Here is a 26,249-nt window from a genome sequence, read left to right on the forward strand (position 1 = left end):
TTGAACACGCACGCTTCAGAGGCATCTTTCACTCTGAGCAGGGAAAGTGTGCCTGACCCCTGCTAAAGCACACAGCCCATCCCCGGCAAACAGAGGTGGTCAAAGGCTTTTCACCAGCTCCTCACTACAGATGGATTAACAGTAGCTTGAAATGATGCTCGTATTACAAGAGCACAAGCGGTGTTACAGAAGATACTGCAGGATAGTTCTCCCCGTTCAGCAAAAGGCAAGGCAGTTAGCACAAAGTCACACTGCACTTGCCTTGAAATCAGGTCCTCGTCTTTTTTCTCTCGCTATATGCACTTTAAAATCCGTTTGCTCACAGTTCATCTCTATTAGCACGGCTTGGAAGCACAGCAGTATCCCTCGCACACCGAAAATATCACAAGCCCTTTTCTGACAAGCACCAACGAAACTCTGAGGCGATAACAGATACAGGGACGTTTCCTAAAAGGAATGAACCCATGAACCCTTTTCAGAGGAACACTAATGTTGCTTGGGCGTTTTGCCTACACAACTCCTTTTAAAAGCAATGTCCCTTTTCCAAACTCGCCAATTATCTCTGCCACCGCATTCCTTTGTCCGAGCAGCCTCCAGCTGCTTAATCTCAGCCACTTCAGGCTGCACCTGTGAATCAGGCTGGGTTAATCACACTAACAGATGGCGGGGCCACGCCGGCAGCTAACTACTTCTATCATTTTAAAGAGCATCTAATGTTTCACAGCTTCAGAGCAGGGGCAGTCGTATACAACAGTAACTAACTAGGGTGGCTGAAACGAGGCTCGTGCTCCATCATCCGAACAAGTGGTTCAAGTCCTGAGGATCGCCGCCGATCGCTACCTGGCTGAGGAGCAAACACACTGCCTGGCTCCTGCCCTCTGCAGCCAGCTGACATCTCTAACAAAGGATTTCTGTGTTCACGTTATCGACTTTCCAAAGCACGAGCAACAGCAAACGATCAGCCAACCAAGGGGATTTTGCAATAGTGCATGGGTGCATAAGGAACCAATATGAATTTTACTTTTCTTTTTTTTTTTTCCTTAGTGACTGTTCCATTTAGAGCCTATTAATAGCTTTCTAAATTCTCCAAAGGGACTGAAGTTTAACATCCAGCTAGGTTTAAGACTCTTTTAGCCCATTTTCATCATGCGTAAGTAACATTAAATGTATTTTTAGTGCTGGATTGCTTTATTTGTGACAAACCTTGAGGTCCTTTATACACAAAAGAATCCCGTTGTCTCCAAATCTATTCTCCCCAGTGAAATTTCTGCTTAGGTTAAAGACTGAGGGATTTGCCTCAGTGCAACTCAATTTTTAAGGTTTCCATACTACCTTTTAACAAAGCGAGTTGGATCTGTGTTTCTTCTGTTAGATTTCAGTCCAGGTTCAGGGAAAGGGAAAGTCAGATTTCTCAAAGATCAGCTAAAACAGACAAAGACTGAACTTCTATTTAGGAAGACAGGAAACTTCAGAAATGCTAGCAAGAAGGGAGACAGAAAGTACAGACCAGTAAAGCATGTTTAGAAGAATATTAGTTTATTTTTTTCTTTTCTTTTCCAAGTTACGAACCATGTGAAACAGAAAACAGGAAAGGACAAAGATACCGCTACTTGATAGCACATGCAGTTAACAATCGAGAAGCTCTGAAGGCAGAAGAGCAAGCAACTGGACGTTATTTTCCACGTGGATCTTGCTAGGCACCTCCGGCAGTTTGCTGTTACTTACTCATCTGGTTGCTGTCATTCACGAAGTCTTCAGACCCATCATTGTCATCTTCATCGTCCCCAGAGGAAAGAGCATCTGCACATTAAAAATAACCAAGACTTTAAAACAGTATATTTTACAGACTAATAAACCAATATGCTACATCTTAGTTTATCTATCAAGGAGAACAGATGTCATGTTAGTTGTGCAGGTGCTATAGTAAAAGAAAATGCATAAATATATGTTATTGTTATAAAATTCTAACAAAACTAGCTAATAATCCTTAAATGCTACAAAGCTTCAAAAGAGAGCTTGTTAATTCCAAAAAAAATCTTTCTACTGAAAAATTTATGTTCTTCCTTAAGACATTCAGCTGACCAAAACCAAGTGAGTCTAGAGTAATTTGTCTCTAAACTTAAAGCAGTGCAAAAGGATGTAGGACACCCCTTTTCCTCTTCTGACGGAGGGAAGAAAGCTGGCATTCATTTTAGTGGCTTTATCATCATCGTCACCACAGTGACCATCATTTAATCCTGTCCACAGAGGCACAGAGTAAGGGGGCTACTCAGCAGTAGCATTAGTCAGCACAGACCCCGTTAAATAGGAGGGGGTATATACAAACTGATGCCATTTCAGAATCAGGACAAAGGGGAAAATACCCAAAATACCACAACTACAGATCCAGCTGGGCACAGTGGGTTTAGCTGAGTTTGTTTCAAGTTACATCACAACTTGTCTTTACATCACATTTTACAGCTTCTACATGCAAAACCTACGTTTAGCTCACTCACCTGTAACATTTACAATGAAGTACAGAGTATCACTGTCTAGGGTCCTAACAGCAGTGCAAGCATAGAGGCCCGAATCTCTGGGTGAAGCATCCTTAATTTGTAAGTACTCCCCAATAATCACTGTCCTATTGTCAGGCCCCAAAGGGACCCCATCCTTAGTCCAACTGATCATGACGGCGTCTTTCAATTGACAGCGCAACTCAAGTGGTTCTCCTGGAAGTGCTGAGTGTACATCTGGCTGAGAGATTTGGTATTTGGTTGGCGGCTCTGCGAAGGTGGAAGGAAAGGAGGAAAAAAGAAGAAAGAGGGAAAGGAGAGAATTTCCAACACAAGTCAGTGACGGCCCTTTTTATCCACAGCAATCAAGTTATGTTAAATAAAAAGTTTCATCCAGATTAGCCCAGCCACCTGTCTTGTAAAACTGAACCACATGCAGGTATAGATAGGCTTTATTTTCAAAAGGTTAACCACACAGAAAGCTCCTTCTCCTTTGAACAGTGTCTGGTCGTGTCCCTTGTCCCTTGTGCCACACAAAGTCACAACTTGTCCCACCAGCCACAGCGAGCCAGCCCCGGAGAGACGAGAGCTGCTGGGCCTGAGGGCTTCGCAGGAGCTTGGAGGAGGCAGGAAGAGTTCAAAAAGCAAATTCAGTTCTATATCACAGCATTTGTGTCTGAAATTCAATATATATCTTCCCTCACCTGACTGTAGACATAGGGTTTTCTTAAACTTGGAAAGACCTGTTTTAGAAGAAAAGGATAGCCAAAAAAAATGCAAACCCTCACTGAGCCAGTAAACATGAGATTCTATACACAGCATATACAATGTCCTTTATTTTTCTCCCTGCACCTTTTCCAAAGCCTCTACACTTGCCTTCTGTACTGCCAACTCTGCTCCAAGCGACAGTAACTTTTTCCTTTATTTTTTCCCTCTTTTCTTATTTCACAGCCTCTCCTGAGCAGGCACAGCAGACGCCCAGGAACACAAATGAAGCTTTCAGAGGCATTGTGTACCAGACCTTCAGAATGAAACGGCTCATCCATCAGGTCCCCTTTGTAACCAAGTGTCAGGAAGTATGTCAAACCACAGTCTTTTTCCAGAAAAAAAAAAAAGTCCTCGGAAAATGACATCTGCCTGCAGTTACTACAGCTTCATCATCCCCATGGGGCAGTGGGATGGCTTGGTATGGGGTGGAGGGACCCCCCCAAGCCACCCCTGTGAAGCAGCCAGGCTGTGCCACACATAAGGACTGCTTTTTTCACTGGCTTCTCCTTAAAACCACAACAGCCCTCTCCCAGTATCCTCCTTCCCTTTCCAGGGCTGGCATGAAAAGTAAATAGAGGAGAGAAGCAGGAACACGCTTTGTTTGCTCCTGGGGAGGGTCACATCACCCAGCCAGCTGCTGCCCAGCTCTCACCCCTGCGCAAGTCCTGCCGCAGACACCAGCTGTGCACCCGTGTGTGCACATAAAAATAAAACGCACCGCTTTCTGTATGTTGTCCAGAGTCTGAGGGAACACTAAAATAGATGACTCCTTGGTGCCCACCCTTGCTTCTAAGAATACCGAACCCAGAAAGCCACATCCCTCCTCAGTGTGCTCGTTCCTTGCATCACACCTCCAACAGAAGACTGAAACAAATGTCATGTCTGGGGTAGCCTTTAGGTGAGAGCTTGGTCACGCTGAAGCTGCCCAAACCAGCAGTGGCCACCAACTTGGGCAGCTAAATATTTTGCTGTTCTCGAAGTTCGCTGCGTTTGAAACCAGGGAGCCCAATTTCTCCTCCCACTCATTTGGGAATCACATAATTTCAGGGAGCTCAGAGGTAGCTTCCCTGAAGGAAAGAGAGAACAGATCCAGGGACGTGCCCCTGCAAAGCCAGCAAAGCTTCCCAAGTCGTCTCCCCTACGGCAAGCGAGTTTTGTCAGGCAGACCTGGCACACATCGCACCCAGATGGTGGCCAGGAGAGCCCTTTAAGCAAAACCTGAGCAGGACCATTGGTGGAAACTGTAATGCTTCTCAGATTTAGATTTTATAACTGGGACTCTACGTTTTCTAGAGTGCAAAATTCCATCTCGAAGCCCATGACAAGCTACAACACAGCTTTACACGTTTTACAAACTCGCTGAGCCTCGCCGATGCAGTCAGGAATCCACGGATCTGCGGTGCAGGTGTTTTACTGAGAACCACACTGTGCCGGTCCAAATCTCATTTCCAGAAGGAGCACGGCCTGTTGCTACCTATATTTCATATCAGCAACGAGTATGCTGGAGAATATTTTTAATTCATATTCCACTGTCAGATTACAGTTAAAAAAAACAAAGGCGCTGAAACCAGCTTGCTAATTTACTCAGAAGTTTATAAGACTTCTTTGCAAGCACTCTGCCTGCAAAGTACATTTCTTTTACAGAGTTTACACTGTGCCAACAATGTACAGGAGTCTTTTAAAATGTCTTTGTTTAAACTTTTTAAAAGCCACCATGGGTGAAGATAGCTCGGCCCTCCTTCAGGTGCTTTAAAGGCTTTGCCGAGTAGCCCCAGGACACTTGTAGGGTGCTCGCACAGGTTGCAGTGGCCTCCTGTGCAGTTTGCCCTTCTTCCCATACAATCACAATGAAAACTATTTTCTACCTACCACAATTGACTTCATCTCTTTTTAAATTACTAACCCCAGGTTTACTCTTTCAACACAAATCCAACTCCAAACTCAAAGACAGCTTTAAAAGGAAAATTAATTGCAAACCAAAAAAGAAATAAAAATAAAAGTCAAGCCGGTATTAGAGTTTGGTAAACATTATCCTCCTGCATTTCTTTCTCTCTGGAGGATCAGGGAAGATCCAGCACTAAGTGTTGTCATGAAATAATGAAGTCATGTTTGGAAATAGTGAGCTCTTTCAGGTGAGCATTTGTGTTGCCAAACTCGAATGTAGCAGCACTTAAGACTGTCACTTTTTATAATGTTTGCCTATAAACTTTTCCAGTGTGGGTTTGAAATGGTGCCCAAATGCAAACAGAGAACAGGTGGGATTCGGAGGCATTAGCCCGTCCAATAGCTTCACAAAGCAAACCAATGAGTTGAAACTGTTCACAAATTCCCTGCAGCATGTAAACAGCTGAACCCTGTGAGGCAGCTCCCCACAGGACCCTGCGCCCGTTCACAAGCATTTGCACACTGCTCTGGGATTTAGAGACAAGTCTTGCACTCACTTGCGTGCTATATAGTCACAGCAATGCTGCCCCTGAGGCTTACATGAGGATTATTCCCCCATTTCCACATCTTCTGAGCATAGCAGAGAAGCAAGGCTGCACACGTGCTCAGCCCGCACTTGTACCCATCTTCTGGCATTTGCAGAAGCATCCCCTGGAGTCTTCCCAAACTGTAGGATCCTAAGTGAAAACAACCAGCAACAACTCAGGAGCAGGAGGAGATGGCCCAGCAGAGGCCAAGCAAGGCCTGACGATGCAGCATCACTTTTATGCCCCTCTTGCCTAAAGCCCCATCCCTGAGCCACGAGCATAAGCCTTAAGCCATCACCAAACCCTTTGCAGGCCGAGTTCCCCACAGCCCCAGGATGGCAGCGCAGAATTCTTCAAAGGGGCTTCTGCAAATCCTGTAATTGCGGCATTAGTTCCTACCACCAAGGTGCTTTAACTCTTGCGAATAACACCTGCCTATCACCCTACAAAAACAATCAAACAACAAAGGCATGTGTAAAATTTCTGTTGATGTTCTTAAACACTAGAGGACACGGGAGGGAACCTTGCTTCTGCTGCTGTTTACTCTCAGCTACATCCTTATTTGCAATAGTGGTGCACACAATGTAAGCATATTTAAGCTTTAGAGGTGGAGCTATTGAACAACACCCCACGGAAAACCAAGCCGCTGTTAAATAAGCAGACAAACTTTTTCTTTGCCTGTTCATACAGTCTCGCAGAATGGTTTATGCCATCCAGCCATCAAATGGAGTAAATATTATTTGTGTAAAAGCCATGACCACAATAGAGGACTGGGACATTCTGAAAGCTGTGTTTCATATTATTATGAGGTTCACAATTATACTCCAAATCATGACTCTATTCACGACTGGTCACTGAAACGAAAGATTTATACTTCCTTAGGTTTTAAATTATTATTATTTGTTTCCATTTATTAAAATGTTAACAAAGAGCTACTTATCTCAAGGCTCAAGGCATTTAGTTACTTAGTTACAGAGCCAAATAATTAAACAATCAGCTAACAGCTAACCCCAGCAAAGATTCTCACACAACTCTCCATAACACAAAAGCCTCAGACCCCATCAAGCCACTTTCACTTCAAAAGGCTTTAGTAAATAACTAAACGCTCACTATAGCATGCCCAGAAGGGTCAACAAACCTGACCTGTCAGGAATCCAAGAGGTTCCTTGCACAACTGAATGTCCCCATGGGGGACGCCAGGCTGCCAACCACGCCTGCTCCTGCTGCTTCTCCTACCCCTTCTCCCATCCTGCTGTTTGTCCTGGAATTGAGGAAGATCCAGCAAGACCACGCTGGATGAGCACCACAGAACGGGATGTTGAACTGGGCCTGAAGGAGAACAGCCACAGGCCCCAAACCACGCTCTCCCCAGGAGTCAGCCCTTGGAGGACCAGGAAGCTCAAGTGTAGATCTGGTTTACAACCTTCTCATCCCTGGTACAAGCTGATGGGCTTTGCCATCAATTTAAGTTGGCAGCCTAATTAACATTAACGGTAGATTCGTGTCTTCTTCTGGTAGGATGGTGGATGGTAAACTCAACCTACAAAAGCAAAAGCCACTGGTTCAAAACTGCAAAGAGTAATTCCTGGCCGCTGTGACTATCTCCTGCTAGCTAGCAGCAAACTGAAGTCACAAAGGCTGAGCACGTCTCCTTACACAAAAGGGGACAAAATAGTGTTTGCAATTCATCCATCTGTTTCTCCAAAGTCACTGGATTCCTGCTGTCTCATTTGTGTGGTGTTTCCGTCAGCTAGCTGCCAGCTATGCCCGGCTCTGCCTCGGCCAGGCACAATCAGGAAGCCTCTGTACTCTGATAAAGTACTTTCCTTTCAAAGTTACTCAAGTTCCTTCCATAGTTTTAAAACACAAAAATCCCTTGTCATTATGAACAACGCTCCAAAGAGTGGGAATCGTTCCCCCTCTAATGCTTCAAATGTTAATTTTATGCCTGATGAAAACGATCCAGGCCTTGCAGAAAACCTTCACCAATGCACGGCACCAACAAGGAGGAGACACTTGTGACAGCCACAAACAAAAACATGGTGGGGTCTAAGTCTTCAGCTCTTTCTCTAAAACAAGCTCCCAGCTTGCTCTATTTGAAAACACAGTGACTTCCACAAAACGTTAAGCAGCAGACTCTCCAAAATAAACTGAGGTATTTTTTCCTGGCATCTTCTTTAACCCTATTAACCTTGCTCTGTAAGGACCGAGTCTTCTGATGGCTGCACAAGAGATGAAACCAGGTGAAAGAGAGGGGAGATCTGAGGAGCAGGAGGAATCCTTTAGCCCTGGAAGTAAAAATTTGCAACCTGAAGCAAGCATTGCCACATCACACATGCAAGTGTAGCAAGTGTAGGGCTTCTAGCTACCCTGACCTGCTCCAGGCCTACAGCATCATGTCAACTCCTATCAAGTGTTACATGTACTAAGATCATTAAAAAAAAGAATCTCCTCCAATTGAAATACTTGCCAATGTCATCACTGGTGAGGGAAAACATTACACCACACTAACGTTAAGCTTTGAAGACTTAGAAAAATAAGTAATTCTGGTGAGCAACGAGGAGTTCCATCCCTTGCAGATCCCCCAGTCAAGAGAGAAGCTCTGCAGATTCACAAAAAGGAGTTATCCCCATGTGCTTACATCTATCTGCTGTGTGTCATGCTCTTTAGCAAGTCAACAGTTACAGAACAGTGGCTTCTCTAGGTAACCACCCCTGGTGGGCCTACATCAAAACAGAGCAGTGGAGGCAAACATGGGCCTCATACTGTGCCCTGGGGCAGGCCCCACTCTCTTGGCATGTTAGCTGATGTGGCGCAAGGTCCACAAGGCATTACAGCACAGTACTGATGGCTGCTGAGCAGCTGGGTTGATGTCTCACACCCCATTTCCATGTTTACAGAAAGTAGACTCCTTCTCAAAAGCAAAAAAAAAAAAAAAAAAAAAAATTGTACATGTCTAGGCTTCATGCAGAGATTAAAATTCCTACAGCTTGTTGCCTGCTTGCTCCTACCTGTCTTTATAGCTGTGATCCTTGAGTTACGGCTGCACAGCCACGCAACACACGTCAAAAATGCCAACTATCACATGCTCATGGGCTTGGCTGTGTGCTTTATGCTTTTGGAAGCCAAGCCAGGGAAGACTCGGAGCATGCCAAGTTCAAAGTAAACAGCAGAGAGACCAGCACGGCCACCTCCTGCTGCTGGGAACTGCCCTGCGATTTCTTCCTGTTTGTCCCCATTCTTCACGGTCTGCTCCTTACAGGATGAAGACTTTTTTACACAATAGTCACCGTAGGACTTGTCTCCAGATACAGGACAAAGCAAGAAGCAGGGTAGCATCAGTATATCTTCTGCATAAAGGCTTTGTAACAGGGAGGGAGAAACCACCCCCAAGTGGGAGTTGCCACACGAAAAACCCTAAAATCGTTGCGCTGCGTTTAATGCATCACTGGTGTGATGAGAAGCTAGGGGCCATCTTCAGGGCTTGAACCTTTGGTTGCACGCATCAAATCTTGGCAATTTCTGTTCAAGTCAGAAACTCCATTAGCTGCAACAGAGTGCTGGCCCCTGTGCTAAGTAAGTGTACTGGGGAGTACACTATAAACCTAACACATGTAACACAATCTCAAAAATAATTAACTAATCTTCAGACTCATTACAGAAGAGTCTTCATGTAATCTATTACACAATACAAGGGGGAAATGTATCATTTTTTTTTCCCAGAAATTCAAATGAAGAGCTAAGGAAAAAAAAACCTATATCTTAAAGGTAGAATCTAATAAGAGATTGGGATCATTTGCTCACTGTTTTTACTTTCAGCAACAGCAGAAGATCAAATCATCCTGCCCATATTCTGCATATAACCAAGTAGCAGATCAATACAACCAACTCCACTGTCCAGCTTAGTGCTAGAGTCTGCTTGGGAAAGGCTCTATATAGGATAGGCAGCCTTGGGAAAGGTATGAACATGTATACTTAGTTGCACTGGGTTTACTATTTTCCATATTTTCCTGCATCTATTCCAAACTATAGTTTTTTTTTTTTTTGCAGGTCCCTTATTTGCATTTCAAGAACAACATAAAAACATGACAGAACAAAGCATAAATCCAAACATAAAAACACAACTCTTTTTTTTTCCAGGTTTGCCAAAGGCTGTGCTTGGGACTATTACTACTCAACATGCAAAAGGAATAAATTACAACTGAGAGGTTAAAAATTGCACAATTTCATGTTCAAGTGCTAGTTCTGGATGCAGAGAACATCTATCCAGATTCCCTATAAGCAAGTCAGCAGTTGTTTCTTTTGTACACGGTCCCATTTTTACTTGACTATACAAATCCTCTTAATTTTAGCAGCTTGTCTGGAAGTCTCATCTTGATTTTTCCCCCCTCTGCCTCTGAAATCCATCTTCCCCCACTTCCTAAAGTGAGATTTGGAAAAAGAGCCACTGGAAACAGTATCCCCAAAACAACCCCTCAGCACTTGTATAAGTCCTATCCTCATCACGTATAAACCGTAGGATGTTCTCCAAACACTTCAAAATGACCGAGCTTCAAGGCATACCAGGCTCCCTTTGAACTGAAAGCAGTATTTAGTCAAAAGGCATCCCGAAGCAGCTCGGGGGTCCCTGGCAGCTCGGAGAAGAAGCCAAACAAGCCCCGAAGTGAAAGCCAGGCTGGTGATGTGCGCTTCCAGGTGGCCGCAGCCATTTAGGTGACAAGGGTTATTTTAAACTTGCAGGCACCTCGGCCACTCGTTGTTTTAGCAGGCACTCCTGGGCGCTCTGCCACGCTAATGGAAGATGGTTCGGCTCTTTCTGAATTGTTAGTAGAAGGGCTATTAGCGAGCAGTGGCGCGCTGCAGATTTATTACGAAGCCTCCATGCTAAATCCTGCACATCTGAAACACCTGTGCTCCCCCGCGAGTAAACAGTATCACCTAAATCTGGATACTTTCTCGCTGTAATATCTAAGCATGATTGTTTTTTGTGATTAAACAATGCTTAACACAACCGAGCTCAAGAACTGCTCAAAATTTAAATGTTTTTTTTTAATTATTATTTTTAAAAACGGCTGTGTGGCCTAAAGCAACACTCGGAATTATATATGTTACTTTCCTTGAAACAAATTAAACATTGCAATCAGAGACACTGCACAGGGCTCTGCACAAACTGGCAAAGCTGGTCCCATGCAGCGTGCTGCCCGCCAGCTCACCACGCACCTCTCCGGGCCATCCCAAAGAATATAATGAACCTTATGCAGTTTTTCTACACCACATCTTTCCGTTATGTGCAAGAACTAAGTCGTAGCACGGTGCTCTGACCAAGTTCTCTTCCAGCCAACCATGATTTAACCTCCTACAGACTTGTCCTGGTCAGCGCAGACTGCATGAGCACGCCTGGCTCCGGCTCCAAATTCCATCCAAACTTGGCCACGATGCAGACAAGCCCCCCGGGAGAAAGCCTGAGGTGATAACTACTACGTCTACTATGTCACAAAACTCTCTTCCAAACAAACTCATGAAAAGCTAGGAGGGGAAATAAAAAGGAAAAAAAGAAAAATCAGGATTTTCTCCTGCCTCCTCATCCTCCCTTTCCTCTTCTCCAGTCGCCCGGCACATCGCAGTGCCCACCCTAGCAAACCCTCCTGAATGAAGGCTGTTTCCCTCATACAAATGGATTTTCCCCTCCTCTCGGTCCACCTGGGTTTGCGAGGCGGCTGAAAATCGGTCGATGTCCCAAACTGATGAGCCAGTTCTTTTGCGGGGGAGGAAAAGCAATAATTACACAGAACTTGCAACAACACGCGAGGAAGGGAATTAAAGTAGGTCACATCTACGAGCTCCTCAGCTTCTCTGAGGTTCACCAGATATGCTTTCACTACAGTAACTTCAAGAATACAATTAAAATAAAAATAGCATGACAGCCGAAGGAAGCCACACGGTAGAATTCAGCCAGCGCTGAGCTTGCCCTCCTGTCCCTCTCTCCGATACGGATATTGTCATTTGTGAGGTGACGAGCAGCAAAAGGACCTGAGCCAGCAGAAAGTGAAGTCCGTGGGGCATGCACGGCTCTGTACCAGCTGCTGACTGCTCCGAGGCTCTGAAGCAGAACCAGGAAAACCAAAGCTCAGTACTCCCGAATAAAAGGGTTTCTTCTTGCCAGAACAGCGGTGATACTTAAGAGATGGGATGGGACCAAAGATGTACGTTAATCAGTAAGTGATTTATAACCTGTTTTTAAGAGTTTAAAAAAAAAAAATCGACATAAATATTTACTCCTACTCCTTTTACCAAGCATCTCACCCAGCAGCTGGCACTCGTCAGAGGTGCAGCCCCCAGCACCCCGTGCCTGCACCTCCGGCCCCGCTCCCACGGCAGCTCCCCGTGCACCCTTCCTCACCATAACAGAAGCCTCAGATCTGCTCTCGTTTTAGGATGTGCCTCTATTCAAAGTCGCTCCAACTTCACTGGAAGGCAGCTTAAAAGCCTGCTCTGTCCCATGCTACACAGAGGTGGCTCTGATTTGGGGGTACACGCACGGTGACAAATTTAAAAGAAAATGCCACAGTCAAGGGGCACAGTGTGTGCTGAACCTAACCTCCAGCCCAGCCTGCTGTTCAGATCGCATCCCAAATTGCGGTAAGGGTAATTTTACCCCACAGGCTCTGCGCCAGATCGAGCGCTATCTGGCTCCCCAGTGCCATTGCAAGCACACGTCTGCCCGACTGCCTGCACCAGAACCACTCACGCCTGACCCTGGGCAGCAGCACAGCACGGCCAGCGCCAATAACCAGGGATCCAGGCCCTCATTCACGTTGGTGCAAGCCCCTTCATCATTTCAGACATGTTTTGGGTCCCTGATGTCTTTTCCGCACAGATTTTGGACTTAACTCCTCTGATATAAATGCTCTCTTCTAGTTAAACCAGGTGCACCACCGCAAGGAGACAAGACAAAACTTGCCTACACTTTGAAAATCCAGATTTATGCTGCTGCGGAGTGCTGCTTCCAAGAAGGAAAGTCTCTGTTTTCGCTGCAAAGCTTCAATCTTAAGGTCTCACAAAACATTTAACAGTTTAAAATCTGACAGCTAAGGGTAGTTAATTAGTTCTCTCACGTTTCCATCTGTACCTGAACTTGATAGTCACTCCAAGAAAATACTCGTCTTTGAATTTATTTCCTGAAAGGCAAGTGAGCATTTCTACTGAAGCTGGATACAGAGACGCACTCATTAAGAGCTATGCCGTGGTTGTTATTACAACACCAAATAGTCCATCATCGCATGCATACACAACCTTGCATAACTGGAGTTGTCAGCATTTTCATTGCAAATTCTGCTTTCGAAGGCTTGCAACTTGCCTGTAAAAAGTTACTATAGCCTGAACTTCACTGCATGCTCTCTACCAAGGAAGAATTATTTCTAAACTAGAAAACTACCCTGCCATTGGGTCAGTCACTGATTAGGGGTTTTATCAATACGTATGTTTAAAAAATAAATAAATAAATAAATAAATAAAAATAAAAATTCAGCAGGTTTCAAAACCTTTTGGCTCCAAAAATCACTCAAAGACCAAATTCTTCAACCTTAGCTACCCCCTGCTGCCCTCTCCCAAAAAAAAATAAAAAAAAAAAGAAAAAGCTGTGATTTTAAAACATGGCAGATAGGCCCAAAATGTCCAATTATTTGTGTTACTTTACCAAACAGTTACCATGCTGACACATTATGTGCTTGCAGTGTCTCAACAACACCACTGGTAAACAACAACCCTACCCACGCCTCATTAGTCTCCAGCCCATGGAGCTGCTGAAGGACGGTGGATTGGACCGATTTAATCTGGCTGCTTGTCCAGTTCCCCACGATCTCAGCTAGCAGTTCCTGCACTGGGCCAAATAACTTACTGAGATGTAAGCTATGGAGGGCATCCAACCCGAATCTGTGCGGGTGTCACATTCCTCCGTAATGGGCTGTGATAATTGCCCTTCCTTACGAAAGGAGGAAAAAAAACACCCTCTGATTTAACTAATCAGTTTGAATTGTTACTCATAACTTGCAGATATCAAAGCCACTGCTCTTCTAAAAAAAAAAAAAAAAAAAAAAAACAAGTAACATTGCACAAGAACCTTGGGTTGATTTTTTGTTTTATTTTCCCTTCCAAAGCAGAGAAAGCATCCTGGCTCCTCCCAGCTCTGCGACCTCGTGGCAGGGACAGGGAGAGGACCTGGGGTGGGCACACCTTATGCAGCCCTGCATGGTCCCCAGGAGCCTGAGAAACACCTCGCAAGACCCCACAGCCTCATCCAGGTGGCCCACGATGGTTAATGAAGCATCTCCGACCAGCCTGTGCTGGGACCACGTGCGACATTAGCCTTTGAGCACTTGCCTGTGGATAAAGCAACTTTTTTTTATGAAGACGTACGTACTGCTGTGGGTATGGCACTGAACGTGTTTGTATGTTGTTCAGCGTCCACAAGCGGAGGTAAAGGTTGGGTGACAAAGTGTTACTCACTTTGGAGCCCAGCATAAGCACAGCACATTACTCATTACAAAAGGTCTCACCCGCTGCAGCTCCTAGGAGCCTCCCAAACACGCATTTAAGGCCACTTCAAACTACCATGTTTTTTCGCAGGACGCAGAATTAGGCTGTCCCTTGTGGAAAGCTTAAATGAATCCTTTGAAATTTGACCTAAATTAAAAGAACTGAAACACATTGTTATTGCACAAGGCGAGGGCTCCGAGCGGGTGCTCCAAGGACAGCGTCAAGGCACTGGATGGGGAAGAGACTAAATTAGCTGCCCAGCAGAACGATAACACACAGCCTGGGCAAGGGAAGGTCAAGGGAGAGCTTGCTATTTATCAAATATATGTCTAAACTAATTATTCAGTTCACAAAGTAACCCTTCAACCTATGTGTGCGGTCAAAGCCCTTGTGAAACGTTGGCTGTCAAAGGCCTTTGCGGGCTGGGTACACAGAAAGAGAATGGTTCCTTTATACACGCCGGGGTAGACTTATTTCTAAATATTTAAAAGCAGAAAGTCTTTACGCTCCCTGGGATAAAAAAACGTTTCTGTAAACACTTGATGTGAGACAGAATTCGATAGCTGACAGTCCCCCAGCCAGCTCCTGCAGGCCCTGTTTCTGCTCAGGCCGCCCCCCAGCCTTGGATTTTCCTATCGCTGCATAAGAAAAGAAAGCACCACAACCGCTAACAAACAGATTCAGGATCCGGCCCTCGGCGAGTGTCCGCGATAATCAATATTGACATTATCATTTACAATGGCTCAAGATACCATCTTCAGGGTAAATATTTTTATAGGTACCAGAGTAGTAATAGCTAGTGGTCACAGACTCGGCACCCAACGCATCCAGCAATTTATGAAAGCACCTTAGGGAAGCGAGCTCCCAAAGGGATCAGGTACGCTGTAGGTAACCAAAGAAAGCAGGATCTATCTGTTGGGGTATCTATTTATCTGTGCACACGTATGTGTGCGCCCAGCTACGCAGCTGGTTACCCCAACAGATAGATACTGCTCCTGCTAACGTAGGTACGTAGCCCGATACTGAAGAAAATGGTTGCAAATATCCCTAAAGTTGTGTTTAGCTAAGAGCCGACAGCGTATTTTAACCCGGGGTTATTTATTGCAGGCAGCGGAACAAAAAGCCACGCTCTCAATTCCTGTTAATGGTGCATACAGCTTCTTGAATATTCTGACTCACTAAGACAATAAATAGCAACAATAAAAGCACTTAACACCAAAAAAAGACAAAATTCGGGGCATGCCCATGAAGGAACAGATCAACATATGTCACAAAAGGTCACAGCCCCGGCGACCTTCTCAGCTGGTCCGAGATGTCACCGCTCTAATGACTGCACCGTCAGCAGCCCCACCGAAAGCACACATTATTGGAGCACCTGACCCCCCTCAAATTAGCTCTGACCAAAATGTTTGGCATTTACTAAACCAAAAAACAATAACAATAAAGCAGCTTTGTCTTTGAAGACCTTTTTTAAAGTTTTTTTTTTTGTTTTCTTTTCAACTCAGAGAGCTTGTGGGTGGCAGTGATGGAACCCAGAGAAGGTGATTTTTTTTTTTAAGGGGTCTAATGAAGTACATAAAGAAGGTTTTATTTCCCAAATCTCAGATTTAAGTCCCACACAATTCACTGTATTCTGCAGCATAAAAGCTCTTATTATACCATTAACTTAGAAGCCTTTTTTCCCCTTTCTGGTAATGATTCAGGTTCTCACGTCTAAAATTATCTCATGTAAGTTAACATTCCTACCCAGGGAAGAAGTTTTAAATAGTTTTTAGCAATTTACACTTTGATAAAACCCAGATTCCCACCCACTGGATATTCATTGTGGAAGAAGCGTATTTTTAAAGTGTGCTTTTTAAAATAATAGAGCTATTCTTTCCCTGAAAAATTATCAGGCATAAGTCAAAAATGTTACTCTTCTCCCTGCAAAATACTACACCAATCATGCAATCACATTCTTTCTGATTTAACCCTAAAACGAGAGGACCTCACTACAAGCAGCTAATCCGAAACCAGAATTATTCCTGATTTTGTCATTCCTCTGAAAAGCCAAAAAGGCACCAGATGTGCAATTAACAAATCATACGGTAAGTGGTGATGAGAGTTGGGCTTTTTTTTTTTTTTTAATTCTCAAGTTACCTTCAGAAGGGGAGGGGAAGAAACGAAAAAGCTTCGCTATCAACAATCTCTGTCCATGACAGATGACAATATTGCTATACTGTGTTAATTTTTTCAGGAATGCTTGCTAGGGAGGAGGGCTCATCGTCTCTACATAATTCTTCCCCTGCCATCAATAAAAATGTACTTGGAACGGATTCTAAAAATGCGTTAGCTGGTGACGTCTATTTTTAGAGGCAGTGGATAGAAACAAATACGTTTTGCATGAAAATGGATTAAATAAAAACAAAGCTGTATCCCTGGACATGAGTAGCAGAACGTGTAAAGGCCAAACTCTCTCCAGAAAGCTCTCCTGATGAAAAATGTTTTATGGACAATTGCATTGTTTTGACAGATGAGTTATTAGAAATGTAAGCACTCCTCCAATGAGGGATAAAAACCTTATGAAGGAAGCCTTGCTTTCCCCGAAGGTGTTCAGAGAGCAGAAAAGATCCCCCATAGCATAGTAAAATCAATCTTAAATACAATAAGACAATAAAAACAGCAGCCCTTCCTTAGCTCTGTAGAGAAGAAAAACAACTAGGAAAGTCAGAGGAAGGGATATACCTACAGGAACGTACCAACAGGTGCAGGCTCAAAATAGGAGATTTTATCAAAACATCTCTTTTAAAGCAAAGGTTTCAACAAGTTTTCGCTTTCACAGTAATCAGCTGCTATCCTTGCCGTTCAGATCTCCACCTCTGTACTTCCAGAGTTGGCGAACCAGCCAGTGTGCCGGTTGTTCTTGGATATTGACAACAATAGGAAAGCCTGTAGCAACCAGCTACAAACAATAAAGCCATGACACCTGCTTTTGCAGAGTGCCCTGCAAAATTAAACAATCGCGGCACATGATTAAAAGCAATCATGATTTATTTTTTTCCCCTCTTAACCTTCCAGGTAGCTCAAATCACAAAGACATCCAGCCGTGTCGTTTCTTGAGCAATATGCTACAGGTATACAAGTGCAACAGACCGGTTTCCTTAAAGACCCATTCCTCAAAACTTTCATCTGTACACTTTGATTATACAACGTGATGACAGTCCCAAGTCAAATCACTGACACCGCTTGCTTGCACAAGATTAAATAAACACATGCTTGCATGAACATAGCCCGCCGCGTGAATAGGAAAAGTTGGAAAACATAACTGTTGAGGACTCGTCTGTTACTTGCCTTGTATTTACCAAAGCATATAAAGGTGTTGACTTTAATTTCAGATGTTGAGGCATTTCGAAATAACTTCTTTTGCAGAAATAAGCACTCTAGAACGATTTACCTTCAGGTTCCAAAGTGGCGTCTTCGACAACTAAGTTAAATGACGGTCGAGCCAGGGAAATTCCAGCCATGGTGACCACCACCAGGCATATAAGGCAACCCGAATTCCAGCTGACCATCTTTTTAGAGTAAATTCCTGGTCCATTTCCATATCTCCATGTGGACTTTAATCCCATCTGAGCACCTCTACAGAAGCATGGACAGGACGCGGTGCCTTCGGCCAGGGCAATGCCTCCTCACCAGGAGCGGAGGCTGCTGCTGCGGGGAGGAGATTTAACAGGGTCAGTGAAACCATCCTAAATGCAAACCAAAAAAAAAAACAACTCACAAAGCCCCAGAAAGAGCTGAGGTGAGAGGGGGAGGAGGAGGAGGATGGGAAAAATAGTTTTCCAGCTTCGAGAATATGTGAAAAGTGAGTGACTTTTCATTTTCTGTTAGCAGTTTCCATCATCACCTGAGGCGTAACCAAGTCCTCCTTGTTTTCAGAAAATCACTTCTCAGCACATATTTAGAGAGCTATTTTACTGACAGAAAGATATACAGTTTAAAAAAAAAAATAAAGGCACACACATGTGCAGGCACATAACCTGTAATGCTACAAAATTACCACAATTATACAAAGTATGTTCTTGTTATTGTTTGAAGGTTTATGTAAGTTTGCCTTGTTTTTCATTCCTTTACCTAGGCAGTTCTGCAGCCAGCTGAATTTTCACTAATTCAGTAATTTTCCACTATAAAAACAGTTGAAAAAATACTCTTTAGGCTCTGATAATCCATAAAGCTTTGTTGTGCCTCAGCAATTCCAGCTCTCCTAGGGATGCACCTTCTCCTACCTCAGCTCAGTGTCCTTTCAACATCTGAGAGTCCCGCACAGGTAAAAGGGTCTGGTCCTTGCAGAGGCGCTGGTTAACTGGTTTAACCAGCAATTAAAATCCATATAAAGTTGGGTATGGGTTGCACAGGAGACCTCCCCAGCACCATTTTCCATTCATATACACTAAACTGCGCAACGTGCTCATAGAGGTTGCTGATCCCTCTCGCTCAAAGATGCTTTTTAATACATGCTTTTCAGTTGGGGGGAGGGGAAAGTTTAATCAATTCCCCATAAAACTAATTTAAATAGATGGAGGTGACTGCTCGGTATTACTGCCACGGGCCGATGGAAGAGAGAAGAGGAACAGCGCCAAAGCAGCTTCAGGAGACCTGCTGGCACCACAGCCAGGTGCCGGGCGGGCGGTGAAAAGAGCATCCTCAGAGGGCGACCCAACAGCTCACCCAGACAAGTGCACCTTGTTCTCCTCCCCAGGAAAAAAAAAAAAGATGGTACCCCTCACGAAATGGGTACATCAAGGGACTGCAGCAGTCGTTCTGCTCTGGCCAGTGATTCACCTGAGATGCAACGAACGAAACCCAACTGAAGCTCTGAGAGCACTGCTCTTGAAGGAAAGAACAACATAAAACCTCTCTTCTCCCTCCTGCCCTCACCCGTCAAAAGGAAAAAAAAAAATAAAAATAAAAGTAAGAAGCCTGTCATTTGGATGTGCTGCAGTTCCTCAGCATCCAGTACTCAGAAACGTGGACAAATGTTCCCCCTTTGCTGAGCCAACCTTTAAGGGGTTTGTTCAGATTTCCTTAACCTTCAGCTGAGGGCTGGAACACCCGACCCCAGTTCCCAGGGCTACGGGCAGACGTGCTGTGGAGGTATCTTGTACCTGGGGTACGCAGTAACCTACGTAACTTCTGGGGTCAGCAGGAACAGGTTTTAGAGGATATAAATAATTGGGGAAACAGTTCACACACAGTACTCCAGGTGAACCCCCGACACTTTGGGGCGAGCTTGTCCCCCTCAGCCCCACGCTCCGTCCCTGCGGCAGGGGCTGAAGCGGAGCGTGACCACACGCTAGCACCCAGCACCACATCTCCAGCAAGACCGCCACCAGGCCACTGCACAGACACTCACGAGGAGCTCGCTGAGCACTTCTTTAAGCGAGGGCAGAGCAGGTGGGGAGGTGGCCCTGACGGGTCTGCCTTTGGCGAGGGACCCGAGCGAGCCCTCGCGGCCACCGCCACCTGACTGCCTGACAGCCCCCGCTCTGCGGCTCAGTTTATCCAGCTGTAAAGCGGGCATAAATCCTAATTAACAGGCTGCCTGCAATGCTAATTTCATTCCCATAAATCATCCTGCAAAGCCTGATTACAGGCTACGTATATGAATGCAAAACTTAATCACATTTTTGCAAAAAGACAACATACCAGAACGCTACCATACATCCCAGACTCCTTTCTCAGCAGCATTAATTCCACCTACTTCTCGGCGGAGGAAGATTTTTAGGCTGTGCTCGATGCCCTGTAAAGCACGTACAGGGCTGCTGCCCTCACCACAAGCCGCGGCACGAGGCCACCTGACAAGGCGGCTCCTCACCTGGAGGTTTCTGCCCGCTTCTGCACCTGAACATCTGCCAGCAGAAAGACGGGGCTCTTCCTCCACAGGGCGACAGAAAAGCCAAAGCCGAGGCTCGCGAGGGTGCAGCAAAGGAAAAACGGGAGCTCGGGGCCCACCCGTGGAACCGCGAGGCTTTACCACCGCCACCGCGACCGCGGTTTGAGGGCTGCCCTTTCCCAAACCAAGCGGAGTCCAGCGAAGATGAAACGAACCCAAATTCTTTTCATAGTTCAATCGCCACAGTTGCTGGGGGACGACTCCCTGGAAAGACCTCCTGCGCCGGGTAATTATGTACCTCTATGGCAGTGTTTGGAACACAGCCCCAGCATGCTTTTTGGCCTCCACAATTCTGGCTTCCTGACTACAATACCATAATCCCTCCTGGAGTCTCAGACTCAGTGAAAGCCACACGTAGTGTTTATTTTTCCCCTTGAAAGGGAACTCTGTCTCTCTTCTCAGCCTACACTTCGGGGAGGAGTTGTCAGCCTCCCGTGATTGATGGCTCTCCTTGCCACTCGCTCATCAAGTCAATTTTCACCTCGTCACATACCTGCCCAAATTTCTTTGCCAAACTGACAAGCATGGGAAAGCAGACGGGGTTGGGAGCCCAACCAAATTCCTCCAAGCTGTACTTCAGTTTAAACGCGCTCGCACACAAACAAGTAGTACTTGTTCAGCAGTGGCATTAATTAAATTCAATGCTCAGTGTTCTTTTTAATCTACTTCCATTGTTGTTTATAAGATGTTTATCACTCCCCAGGGAGAGCACAATTTGTAGAGTATGTTAACCAAATCAATACAGGGCTCGCTCCACGGCTCTTTAGCATCTTTCTCTGTTGAGCAGGGAATAGGAAAAGCTGAATGAAACGGGGCTCGCACCCCGCAAAGCGGCACCCAGCAGCCGAGCGGCTTCACCAGAAACACCCAGGTAGGTAAAGCTCTCAAACTAGCACTTATTTATTTAAATATTTACACCTATTTACATATCGATGCGTATATATGGACGCACACACGGATATATCCAACTAGCCTCCTCATCCCGGTTCAGTTTCCAAGCAAATCTGAGCATCACAGCTATTAAACATTAATTCTGGAGGACTAATGGGAACCGGCTGGCAGCTTCAGTACTTTTGCATTGTTTGAACTTCTTTCATTTGCTTTCCAGGACTATCCTGTTTTTCTCAAGTCTTTTGCCACTAAGAGATCAGGAAAAAAAAAAAAATCTGCATTTTAATTGACATTCCAGAGAGAGAGAGAAATCCAGAGGCTGCTGATTGCTGTCTATTCAGCCCAAACAGGCTTTTCAGATGAAAATGAGTAAAGGCCAGTGGAAGATTTACAGGGATTTGGTACAAAGGAGACAATGAAGTTTTAAATGTTGATAGCGTTTCACACCAAGCGCATAATGGCTCACTGTTTGAACGGGCCGCTTTGCATTTAAATCTATCTATATAGCCAGATAGAGCCCAGCGAGGGCTTCTTGCCCCGGGACGGGGCTGTTCCGTGCCGCCGGCCCCTCCGCTCCGGGGGGGCTCCTCAGCTTCATCCCATCCCGATCCCATCCCCATCCCCATCCCGATCCCATCCCCATCCCCATCCCCATCCCGTCCCGTCCCCGCTGCCCCCGCCGCCGTCCCGCTGTCAGCGCCGCGAAGCGTCCCGCGGGGTTTCGCGGCAGCGGCAGGGAACGGGCAGAAGGAGGGGAGAAATAAAGCACAACTAAAGCAGGAATAGGGCAGAAAGAGGGCAAAAAGAGGGAAGAGAGCCGGCAAAAAGCGGGCACGGAGCGAGCCCCGGCCGGCAGCGGAGCCCCGGGGGACCCCAGCCCCGCATCCCGCCCCCCGCCGCTCGCCCCCCGGGACCCGCTCCGGGTCCCGTCTCGCCGGGTCTCCCCCGTTTTGTCCCCGTTTCGTGTCCCCCCCCCCCCCGCCCCGGTTACCTGCAGGCGCGGAGCTCCGCGGGCGGGCTCGGCAGCGGCGGGGGGCTGAGGGGAGGCGCCGGCCGGGGCAGGGGCGCTGCTCCTCACCGTGCGGGCAGCCCCGGCCGCACAGCCCGCAGCCCCCGCGGGGCTCGGGGCTCGGCAGGGAGGCGAGGCGGCGGCCGGCCCGGCGGCCCCGTGCCCTGGCTGGGCTGCAGCGGCTACCGCCTCACAGGGGCGAGCCCGCCGTGCCCGGCGCCAGCAGCCTCCTCCCCCGAGCGGGCATCGCCGAGCAGAGCAGCGCGGGGCCCGCTCCGCTCCATCCAGCCGCCCGCAGCTTTGTCAAGCCGACAACCCCCTCTTTTTTTTTTTTTCTTCTTTCTTTCTTTTTTTTTTTTTTTTTTTCTTTTTTCCCCTCCCTCTCTCCCTCTCCTCGCACACACTCCTCCGGCTCCTTCCTCCCTCCCCCGGTCACTCCCCCCGCTGCAACCCGAGCCGTTTCCTGGACGGCGCTGCGAGGCTCTGCCCAATCGCGGCGGCCGCGGTGCGGAGCCCCTGCCCCTATTCCTTCCCCTATACCTTCTCCTATCCCTTCTCCTGCCCCTGCCCCTATTCCTTCCCCTATCCCTTCTCCTGCCCCTGCTCCTATTCCTTCCCCTGCCCTTGCTTCTGCCCGAGCCCCTGCCCCGTCCCTGCCCCTGGTCCCGGTGCCCTCTCCCAGTCGGGGATGGCCCGGCCGAGCCCCTCGACCCTAGAAGGCGTCCACTCATCCCTAAAAAGAGGAAAAAGAGAAGGAGGGGAGCTGGGGTCCCGCCGCCGTCCCGCCCGCTCCCCCCCGGAGCTGGGATGCGCATCCCGCAGACCCTTACGAGGGGGAGAGCCCGGCCCCGGCTCTGGCACCGAGGAGCGCGGCCCCAAAAGCAGCACGGCCCCGGGAAGCTGCCCAGGAGGGGCTTTGGGATCAGAGGGTTTGGGATCAGAAACCGCGGCTGGCAGCCCCACGGCCCGCTCCGACGGCGCAGACAGCCCAGCTGCCTCTTAGTGCACTGGCATTTTGGGCTGACCCCACGCTGCACCTTGCTGTGTGACGGTTCTGCAAACAGGATTTGCCTAGGCACCCAGATTTAGGACAGTCCCCAATATTACTATCTAAAATTCGGTATAACTTAGACTGATATTTGCTTAGCAAAACGTTTACTTGAGATACCATTAGCTAAAGGGTTGCTAATACAGAGCCTGTGTTACTGCTTGCTTTGTGGAATCAGCTTGACAACCGAATCAATAAGTGGGGGTTGCCTCAAATTAAATCACTGTTGATCAATTTAATGTTACTTTATTCAAGCATAGCTCGACTGTGCGTTTTATACGTTGCATGCAATATCGATTGAGGGGATTGTCGAGGGCTGTGGCTGCGCCGCACAGCGTGACCCCGCATTTACATACTTCCAGACACCAAAACATGAAAACAAGTTTTCTGGGTAGTACGTACTCACCTCCCAGAAAGTACTTTCCCACCGCCACCAGCAGCAATGTGAGCTTTGTGAGGGGCAGCAGACAAATTTGTAATTGATTAGAAACACAGGTTTAATTTATTTATTTTTTTTTTGTCGTTCCTAAAGCAGCAGACGTTTGAATGTTCTAATTGAGAAGCTGCGATGTCACCGTCAAGATCCAATTTTCCCAGCTCCAGGCATGTCCACTGCCCATTGAAAACATTGTTAACGCATTCTCACATAAATTATTGTCCGGCACAGGAAGCTGCGATACCTTTCCCCATTCATCGGTATCTTTGCATGCTCTGAAAGAAAAGGAAGCATTCCACTAAAAATGACAAATCAGAACACCTATTCCCAATGTCTGGAAGCACTTGTCAGAATTTATTCTTTTTCGGGATGAAAAGATAGCAGTCTATCAATAGCACCCTATTCTCCCCAACGAGCCACATTCTCTTAAAGTGGCCCACAGCAGCCGAACTCCTCCATCGGAGAGAAAAGCAGAAGCATGTTTGGAATTAGAAGGGGGGGCGGGCGGGGGGATCAATTCTGTCATCATATTTAGGCTTCAAGAGATCTCAGTGGGCCCAGGGAGCCTTTCATAGCAGTTAGGCTGCTGAATGAGAGCATAATCTCTTTACAGTTTTTTCCTCCTCCTCTCAAAGTGGCTGGGATCTTTTTTGTGAGCCCTCCTGCACGTGAATGGTGTGGCTAATAAGCCTATTAATGAGGTTCCACAGAGGAGTGTGAATAGGTAAATAAGCCCCAATCTGTTGAGGTTCAGGAGCAAGGGCAGTAAAGCCATCATGAACTAAAGGTGACAGTTTGAACTGAAATAGGAACAACAGCTCCAGGTTTCAAGCGAAAGAAAAGACAGACAAGGCGCACATTCAGGCTCCTTCTACCCCCTACCGAGTTCTATTTTCTTTCCCATTCTTCCTCCTTTATAAAATGTCTTGAGTAGTCACCCATTTTTTCAAAAGCTCTTGAGACGTCCTTTTTCATCCTGGCAATGATACATCAATAGGGAGGAAGGAAAATGAGGACACCAATGCTCCTTTGCCCCGCCGGTTTCAAAAGCACGAACAGTGCTGTCCCCTCGCATATGGGAGCGGGGGAGGAGAAAGCAAGTTAAATTGAATCTTTCAGCGCTGCCAGCCCTTTGTCACCGCTGTCAGCTGGGCCCTGGTCCCCCCGCCACACCGCACGCAGCAAGGGATGAGGTAAAATGTTCTCCAGGGGCACGGCACCAGGCAGCTGTGGGGCCACAAGGCCCGGCTAGGCCCCGTCAGCATGGAGAGGTGAGGAGGGCGAGGAGATGCGTTGGTTGCCACCAGGCATCGCCATTGCCCAACGGGGTAAGGAGAAGGCACGCCTGACTTCAGGCTGCCCCTGAGCTGGATCCACCAGAGCCCAAGCAAAACACTTTGAGGAGCGAAGGTGGAAGTTTAAGCAGAAGACAACTTGTGTCTGTTGAGAGATGAGGTGAGGCAGGCAACTAATTCCCTTGAATAATGTGGAAAGGTCACCTTAGAAACAAACATAACACGCGGCTGCTGAGCACTCCTCAGTTCTAACCCTCGCAGAGTCTCTGACCCTTTTTGAAGTGCTGGAGGTACCGGTGAAAGCAGGGCCTGTGGAGACCCGGTCCTCCATGGGAGCTACGCGAGGAAGAAGTCACAGCTCCCACCACATCGCCGGCAGACCGCAAAGGTACGTGATGGAAGCACATTCTCCAGTGCCAGCCTATTCTCCAGGTGCTGGACTTGCTAACATGCAACACTTCTAACCAGCTGAAATAGGAGCACAACACAGAAAAGGAAAAGGAAAAAACACGCATTAAAGCTATGGAGAACTATGGGAAAAATCATCTGCATCCTAATTGAGCCATGAACATGGCTGAGGACTTCGCTTCTCCACAGACGATAATGGGAAAACAACATTTCTTCCCTGTTATTTCTGTCCTGTCCAAAAATTTTCTTGACCATGCTGGATACAATTAAATATTTGTCCTTTTTTATTTTTATTGTTTGTTTGTTTTTTTTAAGTTCTTCTAAAGCTAAGTGCCCAAACCCAAACACCAACAGCTGGTTTCCAAAGTATTTATGGCTCCTTTTCCTGACAGCTTTGAGCTGTGCTTTTTAGGGTACCAAAGGAACCCACTTCTGAAAGTCTGGTCTCAGTAGCTTGCATCCTTTGATTTTCAGAGATAGGCAAAGTTGCTCCATGTATTTGTCTGAGTCCTAAGGGAAAATTACTTCACATTGATGTAAACACGAACCCATCCTAACATAAAAACTGCTACTGAGAAACTTCCATCTCTAGTCTTCTCTGTGTTACTTCAAGATGCTGCTAAACTGAAAAAATTAGATAAGAATTTCTTTAATGTCACTACATTCAGTAATTATCCGTGAAAACGTGAACCATTGGCTACCGAGTTCTTTTGCAGCAAAATGTGCATAGGAAGGGGGATTGCCATAAAGAGAGAGTTTTACTGGGTGTTTATCAACAAAAAAACTCATTTTGGTTAAACTACAGCATGCGGAAAATTAACTTCTTTTGCCTATCGATTTTTGATCTTCCTCTCCATTATGCATAGCAGAATCTTCTGAGAGATTAATTCAGGCAGTACTGGGAAAAGAGATTATTTTCACCATTGTAGTGATGTTTTGTAATGGCACTTAATACCAGAACTCT

The 26,249-nt window shown here is 46.4% G+C and overlaps 1 protein-coding gene and 1 long non-coding RNA gene across 6 annotated transcripts in view; one reads left to right on the forward strand and one right to left on the reverse strand.

Annotated features, from left to right (window-relative positions):
- FGFR2 (fibroblast growth factor receptor 2) overlaps positions 1-22,535 on the reverse strand; it is an 83,119-nt gene extending 60,584 nt beyond the window's left edge. For 2 of the 4 annotated variants that reach the window (XM_083843728.1, XM_083843727.1), the window contains exons 1-4: positions 22,081-22,535; positions 17,700-17,956; positions 2,496-2,762; positions 1,726-1,800 (exon numbers count right to left, since the gene is read on the reverse strand). In XM_083843728.1, the coding sequence (XP_083699854.1) occupies positions 1,726-1,800; positions 2,496-2,762; positions 17,700-17,874 (517 nt within the window). In that variant the 5' untranslated portion in view covers positions 17,875-17,956; positions 22,081-22,535. The remainder of the gene's footprint in view (positions 1-1,725; positions 1,801-2,495; positions 2,763-17,699; positions 17,957-22,080) is intronic. The other 2 variants (XM_083843729.1, XM_083843730.1) reach the window with 2 other exon arrangements.
- LOC310902362 lies at positions 20,437-25,575 on the forward strand. Of its 2 annotated transcripts, none has more exons than XR_014586678.1 (2): positions 20,437-21,069; positions 23,679-25,575. It is a non-coding gene; the product is annotated as an uncharacterized lncRNA (long non-coding RNA). The 2 variants fall into 2 exon arrangements; XR_014586679.1 differs by having other exon boundaries at positions 23,682-25,575.
- Positions 25,576-26,249: the final 674 nt, after the last annotated feature.

This window comes from Anser anser (genome assembly GCF_964211835.1).
Source record: "Anser anser genome assembly, chromosome: 7".
Classification (NCBI taxonomy): domain Eukaryota; kingdom Metazoa; phylum Chordata; class Aves; order Anseriformes; family Anatidae; genus Anser; species Anser anser.